The sequence below is a fragment of the Mobula birostris genome, chromosome 11 (genome assembly GCF_030028105.1).
Source record: "Mobula birostris isolate sMobBir1 chromosome 11, sMobBir1.hap1, whole genome shotgun sequence".
Taxonomy (NCBI): domain Eukaryota; kingdom Metazoa; phylum Chordata; class Chondrichthyes; order Myliobatiformes; family Myliobatidae; genus Mobula; species Mobula birostris.
The window spans coordinates 1,567,173-1,582,792 of record NC_092380.1 but is presented as its reverse complement, the minus strand read 5'-3'; the positions used below and the strand labels follow the sequence as shown (position 1 = coordinate 1,582,792).

The window sequence follows — 15,620 nt, the reverse complement described above, 5'->3', positions numbered from 1 at the left end:
AGAGGTGTTGGAGACAGGGAGGGGTGGAGGGGAGGGAGGGGGTATAGGGTGGGGCAGAGGTGCTGGAGACGGGGGTGGAGGGGAGGGAGGGGGTGTAGGGTGGGCAGAGGTGTTGGAGACGGGGGGGTGGAGGGGAGGGAGGGGGTGTAGGGTGGGGCAGAGGTGTTGGAGATGGGGAGGGAGGGGGTGTGGGGTGGGGCAGAGATGTTGGAGATGTGGGGTTGGAGGGGAGGGAGGGGGTGTGGGGTGGGGCAGAGATGTTGGAGATGGGGGGGTGGAGGGGAGGGAGGGGGTGTGGGGTGGGGCAGAGATGTTGGAGACGGGGGGGTGGAGGGGAGGGAGGGGGTGTGGGGTGTGGAGACGGGGGGGTGGAGGGGAGGGAGGGGGTGTGGGGTGGGGCAGAGGTGTTGGAGACGGGGGTGGAGGGGAGGGGGTGTGGGGTGGGGCAGAGATGTTGGAGACGGCGGGGTGGAGGGGAGGGAGGGGGTGTGGGGTGGGGCAGAGGTGTTGGAGACGGGGGGTGGAGGGGAGGGAGGGGGTGTGGGGTGGGGCAGAGGTGTTGGAGACGGGGGGTGGAGGGGAGGGAGGGGGTGTGGGGTGGGGCAGAGATGTTGGAGACGGGGGGTGGAGGGGAGGGAGGGGGTGTAGGGTGGGGCAGAGGTGTTGGAGACGGGGTGTGGAGGGGAGGGAGGGGGTGTGGGGTGGGGCAGAGGTGTTGGAGATGGGGAGGGAGGGGGTGTGGGGTGGGGCAGAGGTGTTGGAGATGGGGGGTGGAGGGGAGGGAGGGGGTGTGGGGTGGGGCAGAGATGTTGGAGATGGGGGGTGGAGGGGAGGGAGGGGGTGTAGGGTGGGGCAGAGGTGTTGGAGACGGGGGGTGGAGGGGAGGGAGGGGGTGTGGGGTGGGGCAGAGGTGTTGGAGATGGGGAGGGAGGGGGTGTGGGGTGGGGCAGAGGTGTTGGAGACAGGGAGGGGTGGAGGGGAGGGAGGGGGTATAGGGTGGGGCAGAGGTGCTGGAGACGGGGGTGGAGGGGAGGGAAGGGGTGTGGGGTGTGGAGACGGGGAGTGATGTTGGAGGGTGAACAAGCTGACAGTTTACATCCCTCTCCCCCAGGACTAATCAACATCGCGTCCCGTCTGGGGATGCAGCTCACTCCCCCCCAGAAGAAGATGACGGTGATGTTGATGGGGAATCACTCGGCTGGAAAAAGCTCGTTCATCAACTGGTAACCCTGCACCCTGCACCCTCGCCCTCCTGCTCCTCCTCTCCTCCTCTCCACCCCTCCCTCTGTCTCCAGCACCTTCCGTCTCTCCTCCCCCACCACTCCACCCGTATGCCCCCTTTCCCTTCGTCTCCTTCCCCCCCTACTCCCCATGTCTCCCTCCCCTCCATCTGCTCCCCTGTCCCGCAGAGAGTGCTGAACACCTCGGTGGGGGTGGGTTCTGTGTGGGTGGAGGGGAGGAGCGACAGGCTAAAGGAGGGAGGAAAAGTGAAGGGGAAGTTCAGTGGGAACAGTGATTGAGTAGGGGCTGAGTGGAGTGATTCGGGGATGGTGAAGATGTAGGAAGATGGAGGGGGTATTGATGAGACAGTAGGAGGGAGAGGGCCGGTGAGGAGGGAGAGGGCAGGGTCGGGGAGGAAGGAGAAGGGGTCGGGGAGGAAAGGGGGAGTGGTCAGTGTGGAGGGAGGGGACAGAGAGGGAGGAGGAGGGAGGACTGATGAATTGAGAGGGGTAGTGACAAAGGACAGTGAGGAAGGGGCGGAGGAAAGAGGGTGAGGACGAGGGCCAATGAAGAAAGGGGTAGTGAGGAGGGAAGCAGAGCAAGGGTATATATGGAAGAGCAAGAAGGGAGTGTGAGGAGGGAAGGAAAGCAAGGGTGCAGTGAGGTGGTAGCAGGGAGGGAGGGGTAGAGAGAACGAGGGGTTGGACGTAGTCGAGGGATGGAGGAGGGAGGGTGGTGAAGTTTGGAGAGGAAGGGCAGTGAGGGGAGGCAGGAGAACGAGGAGAGAGTGGTGGGCTGGAATGTTGAGGCAAGGGTTAGTGAGGCGGTATAGGGGCAGTGAAGTGGGAGGGATGGAGGGAAGGGTTTCCTTTCCTCGGCTGTATATGTACGACCCCCTCCCTCTTTTCCCTCCCCCTATCCCAGGTCTGCCCCTTCCCCACCCCCAACTCCCCCAGGTTTATCCAGTTCCTCACTCACTGCCACCTCCCTCACCCCCATCCCCTCTCCTCTACGCTCTCCCCCAAGTTCATCCCGTATCTTACTGTCAGCCCCCTTCCTCTCCCCCAGGTACGTGGAAGAACACATCCAACGCACAGGTGTGGCCATCGAGACTCAGGGCTTTACTTTCGTCACCAGTGGCCGCAAGAGGGAATCGCTGACCGTGAGTTGACCCAGAAGCATAATCACAGGAAACCTCACCTACCCCTTCCCAGACCTTCACTCTGTGTCTACCCCAGAGGGTGTGATGGGACAGCATGGAGGGAGCTTCACTCAGTGCCTGACCCCGGGAGTGTGTGATGGGACGGTGTGGAGGGAGCTTCACTCTGTGTCTGACCCCGGGAGTGTGTGATGGGACGGTGCGGAGGGAGTTTCACTCTGTGACCGACCCCAGGAGTGTGTGATGGGACGGTGTGGAGGGAGCTTCACTCTGTGTCTGACCCCAGGAGTGTGTGATGGGACGGTGCAGAGGGAGTTTCACTCTGTGACCGACCCCGGGAGTGTGTGATGGGACGGTGTGGAGGGAGTTTCACTCTGTGACCGACCCCGGGAGTGTGTGATGGGACGGTGTGGAGGGAGCTTCACTCTGTGTCTGACCCCAGGAGTGTGTGATGGGACGGTGTGGAGGGAGATTCACTCTGTGTCTGACCCCGGGAGTGTGATGGGACGGTGTGGAGGGAGATTCACTCTGTGTCTGACCCCAGGAGTGTGTGATGGGACGGTGTGGAGGGAGCTTCACTCTGTGTCTGACCCCGGGAGTGTGTGATGGGACGGTGTGGAGGGATCTCCCAGGTGGTCATATGCTGGTTCTGTAGATTTGGGTCGTCGGGAAGTGTGTGTAAAAGTGTTCCTTTCACCCAGACGTCTTTCTTCGTCTGTCCACCAGGGGAATGCAACGCTCCATCTGTATCCACACTTCAAACCACTGCAGAACATTGAAGGTAGGAATCACACAATATCCCCTGCTTTCACTGTCACCTGCAGACTGCCTTCCTCTTGGGGCTAGAAATGATGTACAGTCTTTAAATAATACTGTGTAGAGGACTGTTACTCTGTGTCTGACCCCTTTTTTTTTCTTTCTTTTTACAAAATTCTTTATTACAAATGTCGGTGCTATACAATACTTACAAAACCAGTGACTAACATATTTACTACACTACAAACAGACAATACATGTTAAACCAATATATTGCCATCCTCATCAATGATGGCATTTACACCCCGCGGAGCCCAACGGTCCCGGAACATCTCGACGGTCGCCGTGGACTGTGCGTATTCCTTTTCAATATTCACCCGGGCACGAACATACCCCCTAAACATAGCCAGGCAGTCCGCCGGGGGAGAACCTCCTGCCACCCTTTTCCAGGAGCCACGGATGGCAATTTTCGCCCGCCCCAGGAGCAAGTTGACAAGGACATCCTCATCCCTCTGTGCCCCCCTCCTTACTGGATGACCATATATGAATAGGGTGGGACTGAAATGCAACCAGAAGGCGAGAAGCAGCCCACGCAAATACGCCAAAAGGGGCTGCAGCCTCACACACTCCATGTACATATGGTACACGGTCTCCTCCAGCCCGCAGAAGTGACACGCGGCTGGGAGATCCGTGTACAAACTAAAGAACTTATCGCAGGGCACCGCTTTATGCAGCACCCTCCAGCCGAGATCCCCAAGGTGCATGGGAAGGACTCCCTTGTAGAGGGACTTCCATTGGGGACCCCCCTCACCTCCAGGTGGAAAGACCGACCGCCATGGCGTGTCGGGAAGGTGGACAAATGCTAGGAAGTGGAGGGTGTGGAGCAGCAGCCCATAAAGGTACCTCCTGCCTGCATCCCTGAATGGGATTGTGGGTGTCGATGAGAGACGGCTCAAGTTGTGTGGATTCGTCTCTCGGGTAAGGCTGCGGGGCCTGGGCCCGACGAGCAGCTCAGCCCGAGTCGTTCCACACACCCGAGCCGCACCGACATCCGTTGAGACAGGGCAAGGGTCAGCCAGGACCCCGCCCTCTGCCAGAGGAGGGGATTCCCGGCCTGAGGCAACCATGTTCCAGACTCTCAGTAGGTCCTGATAGAAGCCGGGCAGCCTCTGCAAAGCAGCACGGCTGACGCCCGCCGGTGGTAGCTGCATATCTTCATGAAGACAGCGGCCCCTCCGGAGGAAGAAAGTCGCCAACACGTGCCACCTGGGAGGGTGCACGGCGTACAGGAATCTCTGCAGAGTCCTGAGGCGGAGAGCCGCCAGTCGTGTGCGTACACACACCAGCGACTATCCGCCCTCTCCTTCTGGGAGACTCAGAACCGCTGCAGAGACCCAGTGCTTCCTGTTTCCCCAGAAGAAGTCCACTAGCTTCCTCTGCATTCTTGCGACAAAAGGAGCAGGGGGGGCCAAGGTGACCATCCGGTACCACAACATGGAGGCCACCAGCTCGTATATGACCACCACCCTGCCTCGATAGGAAAGCACCCTGAGAAGGCCTGACCAGCGCCCTAGCCGGGCCATGACCTTTGTCTCCAGGTCCTGCCAGTTCGCCAGCCAGGTCTCCCCAGAAGGACTCAGGTAGACTCCCAGATAGAGAAGACGTCTGGTGCTCCACTCAAAAGCTCTCATCTCCTTCGGCAGGGAGTCCACCTGCCACTGGCCTACTAAGAGTCTGGAACATTTCGCCCAGTTGATCCTGGCGGAGGATGCCGCCGAGAAAACATCTTGGCACTCGCGCATCCTCCACGGGTCACAGGGGTCTGTCATCATGAGGAGTACGTCATCGGCGTAGGCCGAGAGGACGACCCCCATGTCCGGTTCGCGCAGAACCAGACCTGTCAGCCTTCGCCGAAGAAGGCCGAGGAATGGCTCGACACAGATCGCATACAGTTGACCGGACATGGGGCACCCTTGACGCACTCCTCTTCGGAAGTGGATAGGTCCTGTCAATGATCCGTTAATCTTAACTAGGCACTCTGCGGCAGAGTACAGGAGCCGAACTCGGGCCACAAAGTGTGGTCCGAGCCCAAAAGCCTGCAGGATGCCCACCAGGAAACTGTGGTCCACCCGGTCAAAAGCCTTCTCCTGGTCAAGAGAAAGAAACGCTACCGGGGTCCCAGTCTCCTGGAGTAGATGGATCAGGTCCCGTACTAGGTGGACATTGTCCTGGATGGAGCGGCCCGGGACTGTGTAAGATTGGTCAGGATGGACCACCTGTCCAATTACCGAACCCAGATGGTTGGCCATTGCCCGGGCGAAGATCTTGTAGTCCGCGCACAAGAGGGAGACCGGCCACCAGTTCTTTAGCAGGCGGAGGTCTCCCTTCTTGGGCAGTAGGACCACAACAGCTCTTCGCCATGAGAGGGGCATTTCTCCGGTGGCTAGGCTCTCCCCTAGGACAAGGCTGTAATCATCCCCCAGGACATCCCAAAATGCCTGATAAAACTCAACACTCAGTCCATCCAAACCAGGGGACTTGCCCCTCCGGAGTTGCCGAAGGGCAGTGGACAGCTCCTCCCGAGTCAGGGGGGCATCCAGACACACTGCGTCCTCTGGGCTGACCTTAGGCAAATCCTTCCAGACCTCATTACACGCCTCCGCATTTGACGGACCAGGCGAGAATAAGGACCGATAGAATGAACGGACCTCGTTGTTAATTCCATCAGGGTCCGTGATGGAGGAGCCATCGGCAGCCAGCAGCTCCACTAGCTGCTTTTGAACTCCCCGCCACCTTTCCGAGTAGAAGAAGGGTGAGCCACGGTCCAAATCCTGCAGCATTTGGATCCGTGACCTCACGTACGCACCTCGGGACTGCTGGAGCTGCAGGTTCCTTAGTGCGTCCTTCTTCTCCTGGTATTCCTGCCACAGCTGCTGGTCTCCAGCGGTCGGACCGAGGCGGGACTCCAGGTCAAGCAACGCTCTCTCAAGCCGCTCAACCTCAGAGCTCCGCCTCTTTGTCGACCCCCTAGTGTACTCCCGACATAAAAACCGGATGTGGGCTTTGCCCACATCCCACCATAGCCGTAGGGAGCAGAACTCTCTCCGCCTCTCCTTCCAGGAGACCCAGAAAGCTCGGAACGAATCCCGGAATCGGCTGTCCTCCAGCAGCCGGTTGTTAAAATGCCAATACCCGGATCCCACCCGAGGGTGTAGTGGAATAAATTCCATCCACACAAGGTGATGATCCGAGCACGACACTGGCCGCATGGAGGACGCCGACACGCGGGAGACGTAGGCCCGAGAGATGTAAAAGCGGTCTATCCTGGAACCTCCTTCTCTAGACCTTCTCGAGAAGGCGCTAGAGTTGGGGTGAAGATTCCGCCAGCTGTCCACCAAGTCAAAGGAGCCGACTAGCTCCTTTAACTTTTTTGCCGATGCTGGGTCGCGTTGGAGGCCCGAACCGTCCTCCGCCTCGAGGGTACAATTGAAATCTCCCCCGAGGATGACGCAATCCCCAGGATCGATGGAGCTCAGCAGGGTGGACAGCTGACAGAATAGGCGCGTCTGCATCACACCGCGCCTGGGAGCATACACATTGATAAAATGCAATGGTACGCCATCTTGGCGCACAACCAGGTGGAGCAGACGGCCGGGCACAACGTCCTGGACTCTTTCAATTACTGGCTGGAAGGTCGGGGCCAACAGGATCGCCACTCCGCTAGAAATGGAGCTGAGGTGGCTCATGTAGACCCCGCCCCGCCACTCCAGGAGCCAAGCAGACTCGTCCCCAAGGATGGTATGGGTTTCCTGCAGGAAACTCACTGTATATCGCCCATCCCTGAGGGCTGAGAGATTGTTATGCCTGCGAAGTGGACCCCTGCTGCTGTTTACATTGAGACTAGCTATGGTAAGCTTCATGGCGGGAGCACACTAGGCTTCAGCAGCTGTGCCCATTTCGGTGAGAGCGGAGGCGCCCTCCATCACACTGTCCGGAAAGAAAGCAAGGTTACTTTTTGCCTTCCGGGCTTGAGCGGTACCAGCGACACCCTGTGACCCACCATCCCCCATAGGAGTGAGGCTGCTTCTCCCTCTAATGTCCCTTACTAGGTCATCTAGGAAAGATTTTAGTTGCCGTCTGTCGTTCCCCGCCACCGCATTCCTCTTTCCCTTTCCCTTTCGTCCGAGGATAACTCGCAGGGACCTCACCAGCCTCGGCATGCTGGGCCAGCGTAGCGAGGCTAGTTGAGGCCAGTGCTTGGCACCCTCAGAGGTGAGAATAAAATGCTTAATTTCCTCTACAGGTATCAATGGGGACTTCTCAGGAGGGGTGAGGATATCCATTATTTCACTATCGAAAGAGTCCCCCTCCAACCCGTCACTGCAGACAGAATCCCCATCGGCCTCCCCGCATGTTCCAAAAGATGGCTGCGCTTGTGACCCATACCGCGCAGTGGGCACCTCGCTCTTACCTGCCCGCTCCACCGTCGCATCAGCCTCATCCACATTTGCGACAGTGGAGGGACAATCCCCAGGGACTCCCTGCAAGTCATTAATTGCTGGGGTCGACGTGCACAGAAAATCGCCCTCCCCAGGGGGCAGGCATAGAGGGGAACCCGGCACCTTTGGTCCAAGGGATTCACAAGCAGCCTGGTGCTGAGAATGAGAGAGCTTTGTCTCGTCTCCTCTTACATTATTCGGTACACTGGCCTCCAGAGAGGCGCTGACTTGTAGGTCCTGGGTGGAGGCCTCCAGGGCTGCCTCATTTGTGCAAACAGGGCTATCACAAGCTTTTTGCACAACCACACCATCTACCCCAGGACTGGTGGCTACATCTGGGGACTCAGGTTTAGAACCAACCCCTACCCGGATTCCCACCCCTTCCTGGGACTCCCCCGCATCTACATCCCCTGCCCTCTTGCGGGAACGTTCCCTTCTCCTCTTCACGCCGGAGGAACACACAGGTGCAGGCTTCACCGATGGGGCGGCGCTTTCTGTTTCCATCGCCCTGTCTGCTTGCGCACCTCCCCGAGCCCCACGCTCCACTTCAGGCGAAATGGGCGTGACCTCTGCGGCCTCAAAGGCCCGCTTCTTACTGTGTTTGGATTTCCCCTTTGCCTTCTTACTCCGCACAGACTCCACCCCGTCCCCCACCTGAACCACAGGGAGAGGAGCAGGGACCGACGCAACCGTAGGAGTAGGGACAGGGGTAGGGGTAGGGGCAGGGTGAGGGGCTGGGGCAGGATCACGGACGGGGGCAGGGTCAGATGCAGGCGCAGACGCACGCGCAGGAGTAAGATCAGGGGCAGAGGTAGCTGGGGCACTGGTGCCCGAAATGGGCTCCCTCGGGTTCCGGGCGGCAGGACAGTCCCTCCGAAAGTGCCCCACCTCCCTGCACGCATGGCACCGTGGGCGCTCGGAGCTCCAGTACACCTGATAATCCACTCCCTCGTGCCGGATAGTAAACCAGCCCTCAACATCGTCCTCCCTTTCCAGCTGCATGAATACCTGACGCCGGAAAGAGATTACGGTGCGGAGGGTGCGTCTCTTAAATTTGTGTCGGATGGCAGTGATCTCCGACCTTACTTGCCCTAAACGGGCCAGTGGGGGAAGCAAGTCCTCATTTGGAATGAAAGGCTTAACATGCCCAAGCACGATACGTTGCGTGGGGGCCGTCACCAGCTCCATAGGTAAAAAGATGTTGTCTACCGTGACTCCCCTGCTTAGGGCCCGGTGCACTAGCTCTTCATTCGCCAGATAAAACACCGCCTTTCCGAACTCCTTCTCGGTGGCCAGAATACCACCTTTCCCAACAAGGTCCTCCATTGCCTCCGTACACTTTTCTAGTGTCATTCCACGCACAAAATACATTGCACCCCACGTTCCACCTTCACCGACTGAAACAGGGCGTTGTCCGAGGCCGGGGAGGCAGCCGCCCTTGCGTAACTCCCCGAAGGCCCGCGACTCCCTGGAGACCGGTCCGGCATGCTGGCGCTCTTTCCAGTCCGAGAATCCTACAGCGGTGCCGGTTAGAAGTCCTGGAACGAGTCGAATAACTGGCCGGGAAAGTTTGCAGTCGACAGTTCCTCGCTGGCTCGACGCCAGGAAAGGCTCCGTCGGACTTGCAGAGACCCAGGCCGGGAGAGGCCGAAACGCCCTTCCAGATGCTCCGGCACCAACACCGGACGAAAATCAGGAAAACAATGGAGGAGGAACGTTGCCCCGCTGTCAATGGGGGGGAACGACGGCGTTTGCCTCCGGTTTTGGAGCGAACCGGCTTCCTGGTGAGTTGCCAGCGGCCGCAGCTGGGAGCTACGCAGTTAGCAGCCGCCAACAAACCCAGCCCAAACCGGCAGTAAAACTGCACACCGAGTTTCCACACCAGCACCGTCACTCACTCGGTTGTCCAAGAGACTTTTAGAGCCACCTCCAAAGTATTCCACGAACTTTACCCAGTAGTTTTGCCTCGATTTCTCCCAGCTCAGTCAGCACAGGTCCTCTCTGTGTCTGACCCTGGGAGTGTGTGATGGGACGGTGTGGAGGAAGCTTCACTCTGTGTCTGACCCCGGGAGTGTGTGATGGGACGGTGTTGAGGGAGATTCACTCTGTGTCTGACCACGGGAGTGTGTGATGGGACGGTGTGGAGGGAGCTTCACTCTGTGTCTGACCCAGGGAGTGTGTGATGGGACGGTGTGGAGGGAGTTTCACTCTGTGTCTGACCCCGGGAGTGTGTGATGGGACGGTGTGGAGGGAGTTTCACTCTGTGTCTGACCCCGGGAGTGTGTGATGGGACGGTGTGGAGGGAGTTTCACTCTGTGTCTGACCCCGGGAGTGTGTGATTGGACAGCATGGAGGGAGATTCACTCTGTGTCTGACCCAGGGAGTGTGTGATGGGACGGTGTGGAGGGAGTTTCACTCAGTGTCTGACCCCGGGAGTGTGTGATGGGACGGTGTGGAGGAAGATTCACTCTGTGTCTGACCCCGGGAGCACTTTACGCCTGACCATGCGAGTGTATGACGGGATATTGTGAAGGGAGCCTCACCCCCTTCAGCCTCTCTCCACCTCTGGCAGGAGTGTCGGAGTACCTCAGCACAGAGATCTCCACTTCGAAGCAGAAGAAGTTCAGCCTGGTCACGTTCATCGATACTCCAGGACTGGTTGATGGCGACATGAAGTACCCATTCGATGTGGACCAAGCTATCCTCTGGCTGGGTGAGTGTCCAAGGCACCACAGGATGCTTCCCACCATGACTCCCCCTCTCCGTGAACCCCTCCCTAGTCTACATGACTCCCCCTCTCTGTGAACCCCTTACCTTCCTACCTCTGACCTTCTCCCTCCCCTACACCACTACAGGAGGGGCTGCCTCAAGAAGGCAATGTCTGCCGTCAAAATCCCAACCATCTGGGTCACGCCCTCTTCCTGCAGCTCCCATCGGGGCAGGAGGTACAGAAGCCTGACGTCCCACACCACCAGGTTCAGGAACAGAGACTTCCCTTCAACCGTTCGGTTCTTGAACCAACAGCACAATCCGAGTCACTGTCCCCGAACGGAAACACCCTGACCACTTTGCACTAAAATAGACTTTGGTTTTAATCCTAAATGTGCTCTTTCTTTTATAATTGTCCACAGTTGGAGTATTTTGAGCAGTTTTGGGCTTCTTATCTAAGAAAGGATGTGTTGGCATTGGAAAGAATCCAGAGGTGGTTCAGGGGAATTGTCCCAGAATGAAAGGGTCAATTTATATGGAGTGTTTGATGGCTCTGGACCTGTATTCACTGGTGTTTAGAAGGTTAAGTGAGGATTTGAACCTATCAGATATTGGAAGGCGTAGATAGAGAGGATATAGTGGGGGGAGTCCAGGACCACAGGGCACACCCTCAGAACACAAGAACATCCATTTACAACAGAGATGAGGAATTTTTCAGCCAGAGAGTATTAAATCCGTTGAAAGTTCATTGATGGCTGTGGAGGCCAAGTCATTGAGTATATTTAAAGCAGAGGTTGAGATGTTCCTGATTAGTAGGGGCATCAAAGGTTACGGGGAGAAGGCAGAGGAAAGGGGTTGAGAGAGATAATAAATCAGCCATGATGGAGAGACTCGGTGAGCCGATTGGCCTAATTGCCCCTGCATCTTATGGTCCATTGCCCAATCACTGACGTTTATCCATGAGTTGAATCTCCACTGGTTAGTTGATCCATGTTCTGCTTCAAGAAACCCTCTTGGACACATGCTATAAAGTTTGCCCCAGCTAAATTTTGCGTGTGAGGAGTTCCCAGCACAAAATACTTGAATGAGAGTTTATAACACTGCAGTGTAACCTCTCAACTCTTGAACAAACTGAGAGCATCGAGAGGAGAGAATTTTAGGAGAATTCCGACACAAACCATGGCTGCCAATGACCATAGATTAATTACCTTTCTTTCCTGTCTTCCTCTCCCTCTTCCCCCTGCCTCCCCCACCCTCTCTTCCCCCTGCCTCCCCCACCCTCTCTTCCCCCTGCCTCCCCCACCCTCTCTTCTCCCTGTCTCCCCCACCCTCTCTTCCCCCTGCCTTCCCCATCCCTTCTCTCCACCGCCTCCCTCACACTGTCCCACCCAACATCCTCCTCCCTCTGTCCCCATCCAATACTCCCTCCCTTCCCATCTGAACTCCTTCTCTCCATCCATCCCTCGCCATCTTTCCCCATCTTCCTCTTATCCCCTCACCAATCCCCCACCCCCAGGGCAACTGTGTGAGCTGGTGTTCGTTTTCTTCGACCCCATGGGTCAGGCACTGTGCAAGCGGACACTGAACATTGTGGAGCGGCTCAATGAGACCCAGGGGGACAAAATCCGATTCTACCTCAGCAAGGCCGACGAAGCAGGGATCGAGACCGACCGGCAGGTGGGGACGTGTGGCCCGGAACCTCCCTCGACCATCCGTCCCGTAGCTTCATACTTCCTGTTCCACTGGTTCTCCCAATGGCTCTGGGTAACCACAGTCCTTTCTGTTTCTGCTCCCCTCTCCTCCCTTTTGCACCCTTCCCTCCCCTCCCTCGCCTTCCCTGCCCTTTCCACCTCACCCTTCCTCCCACGTACAGCGAGTGATGATGCAGATCGTCCAGGAACTGTGCAAACGGCCCGGTCTGAACAAATGTGGCTTCGACATGCCCACCATCTACATCCCCCAACCCAACAAGGTGAGGCTGGTCCCTCTCTGGGAAGCGCTGGGGTGTGGGGCGGTTTGAGAGACAGAGAGAGAATGGAGACTTTAGTGTCAGGGACACAGGTATGCAGCTACACTGAAAATGTCTCAGCAGCAGCATCACAGGTAGGTTCAGACCACACGCAAGACATCAAAATACATTCATTTTAGACATAAGTCACTGGATACCCAGAACAACACACAGATTAGGCAGGAGGAACTCAACAGGTCACCTGTGGAAAGAAATAAACAGTTAAAATATCCGGACGAGTCTCTTCATCAGGACTGGAAAGGAAGGGGGAAGAAGGCAGAATAAGAAAGTGGAGTAGAGGAGTACAAATTGGCAAACTTCAAAGATGAAAGTGAATTTATTATTGAAGTATGTACTGTAAATGTTACAATATTCCACTTTTATGAAAAGCTGTTGTATTTATGTACGGACAATGAGTGACAAACTATCCTATCTATGTTCTCATCATTTTGTACACCTCGATAAGATCTCTGCTCATTCTCCTGCACACCAGGAAGTAAAGTCCAAACCTATTAGGACTTAATTAGGGCAGCGCAGTAGCTTAGCAGTGAGTGTTACACTTTATAGTGCCGGCAATCGTGATCGGGGTTCAGTTCCCACCACAGTTCGCACGTTCTTCCCACGGCCGTGTGGGTGCCCTCCTCCTGCTGCAGTTTCCTCCCGCACTCCAGAGCTGTGCAGCGACGTTTACTACATTGTGGATGCTACGTTGGTGCGAGAAGTGTGGTAACACTTGCAAGCTGCCCCAGCACATCCCTTGGATTGTTGACACACACTACACATTTCGCTGTACGTGTGACAAGTAAAGCTGATCTTGATCTTTTATCATCTTTATTCAACCTCTCCCTATAAGTCAGGTCCTCAAATCCAAGCTAATTCTGTGTAATTCTCTTCACACACTTTCAGTCTCATTCATATCTTTCCTATAAATAGGTGACCAGAACTGCACACAATACTCAAATTTGGTCACACCAACGCCCCTTCAGCAACTTCAACATAAAATCCCAGCTGCTGTATTCAGTGCCCTGATTTATGAAGGCCAATGTGTCAAAACCTCCCTATCGATCTGTGACACAGCATTCAAGGCATTATCCAGATCCTTCTGTTCTACAGCACTCCTCAGTTCTCTACTGTTTGCTGTGTAAGTCCTACCCTGGTTTGTCCTCCAAAAGTGCAACACCGCCAATTTGTCTGCGTTAAATTCCATCTGCCATTTTCAGCCCATTTCTCAGCTGGTCCAAATCCCACTGCAAGCTTTGATAGTCTTCCTCACAGGCCAATACACCCCCACTATTGGAAAGGAAACTTATTATCAAAAGTTGTGTTCATTTTCTTGCAAGCATTTATAGGCAAAAAGAAATGCAATAGAATTTTATAAAAATCAATGTGTGAACAGATGACAGACAAATAACCAATGTGCAAAAGACAAACTGCGAATAGAAATTCTAAAGATCTCCATAGATGCTGACAGGCTCGCTGAGTTCCTCCAGCATTTTGTGTGTGTGTGTTATACCAACGTTATACAAGGCAGTATATGACAGAAAACTGTATGAGACATCAAAGGGTATGGGGTGAAAGCAGGGGAGTGGGGATGACTGAATGGTGGAACAGACTCGATGGGCCGAATGGCCTACTTCTACTCCTATACCTTATGGTCTTATGAGACATTGGTGCCGTTGGAGTACTATGTGCATTTCTGTTTGCCAAGCTATGGGAAGGGTATGATTAAGCAGGAGAGATTAGAGAAAGATTCATGGGGGATTGAGTTATGAGAGACTGACAGGCAGCGGCTGAGAATGGAGCTGTTGAATTACAAGCAGAGGCAGTGTGTATTGAGATTGTCAGGGAAGACAGGCAGACGATGGGGCAAAATTGGAGTCAGTGAGATGAGTTGCAGTGGAAAAGGAAGACAAAATCAAAAAGGGTGATGGATACAAGACTGAAGGTGTATTTAAATGCACACAGTATAACAGAATAAAGTAGATGATCATGTAGCATAGTTAGAGAATGGCAGGTATAACGTTATGGACATCACTGAGTTGTGACTGAAAGAAGATTGTAATTGGGAGATTAATATCCAAGGATAAACTTTGTATTGAAACAACAGGCAGATGGGCAGGGCGTGGGGTGGCTCTGATGGTAAAATGTAAAATCAAATCCTTAGGCGGAGGTGACATAGGATCAGAAGATGTAGAATCCTTGCGGGTGGAGTTTAGGCGAAGGATGAAAAGATCTGGATGAGAGTTATGTTTAGGCCTCTGAACAGCAGCATAACATATGGGCTACAAATTACAATGGGAGATAGAAAAGACATGTAAAAAGGACAATGCTACAATAGTCATGGGGGGGTTCAATATGCAGGTAGATTGGAAAAAGCAGGTTGGTGCTGGATCCCAAGAGAGGGATTTTGTAGAATGCCTGCGAGAAGTCTTTTCAGAACAGCTCGTGGTTGAGCCCACTAGGGGATCAGCTATTTTGGATTGGGTGTTGTGTGATGAACTGGATTTGATTTAGGGTGCTTAAGGTCAAGGAACTCTTGGGGGCAGTGATCATAATATGATAGAATTTACCCTGTAATTTGACAGCGTGAAGCTAAAGTCAGATATATCAGTATTACATTGGAGTAAGGGAAATTATAAAGGCATGAGAGAGGAGCTGGTTAAAGTTGATTGGAAGGGTACACTAGCAGGGATGATGGCAGAGCAACAATGGCTGGAGTTTCTGGGAAGAATTCGGAAGGCGCAGGATGGATGCATCCCAAAGAGGAAGAAGTTTTCTAAAGGCAGGGTGATGCAACCTTAGCTGACAAGGAAAGTCAAGCCAACACAAAAGCAGAAGAAAGGGCACATCATAGAGCAAAAATTAGTGGGAAGTTTGAGGATTGGGAAGCTTTTAAAAACTATCAGAAAGCAACTAAGAAAGCCATGATGGGCAAAAAGGTGAAATATGAAGTTAAGCTAGCCAACGATATCAAAGAGAATACCAAAAGTTTTTTCAGATATATTAAGAGTAAAAGAGAGGTGAGAGTAGATATTGGACCACTGGAAAAATGATGCTCGAGAGGAAGTAATGGGGGAACAAGCAAATGGCAGATGAACTGAGTAAGTATTTTGCATGAGTCCTCACTGTAGAAGACACTAGCAATATTCCTGAAGTTCGAGAGAGTAGGGTGCAGAAGTGAGCGCAGTTGCTATTACTGGGGAGAAGATACTTGGGAAACTGAAAAGTCTGAAAGCTGGTAAGTCACCTGGATCAGTTGGACTACACC

The 15,620-nt window shown here is 54.7% G+C and overlaps 1 protein-coding gene across 3 annotated transcripts in view; it reads left to right on the top strand.

Annotated features, from left to right (window-relative positions):
• The window catches only part of LOC140204717 (uncharacterized), a 31,992-nt gene that overhangs the window by 4,578 nt on the left and 11,794 nt on the right, over nucleotides 1-15,620 (top strand). For all 3 annotated transcript variants that reach the window (XR_011887693.1, XM_072271418.1, XM_072271417.1), the window contains exons 2-7: nucleotides 1,112-1,223; nucleotides 2,290-2,383; nucleotides 3,107-3,161; nucleotides 10,208-10,348; nucleotides 11,861-12,021; nucleotides 12,218-12,316. Coding sequence is in view for 2 of the 3 variants with exons in the window: in XM_072271418.1 (XP_072127519.1) it covers nucleotides 1,112-1,223; nucleotides 2,290-2,383; nucleotides 3,107-3,161; nucleotides 10,208-10,348; nucleotides 11,861-12,021; nucleotides 12,218-12,316 (662 nt within the window). In the remaining variant the exon portion in view is untranslated. The remainder of the gene's footprint in view (nucleotides 1-1,111; nucleotides 1,224-2,289; nucleotides 2,384-3,106; nucleotides 3,162-10,207; nucleotides 10,349-11,860; nucleotides 12,022-12,217; nucleotides 12,317-15,620) is intronic.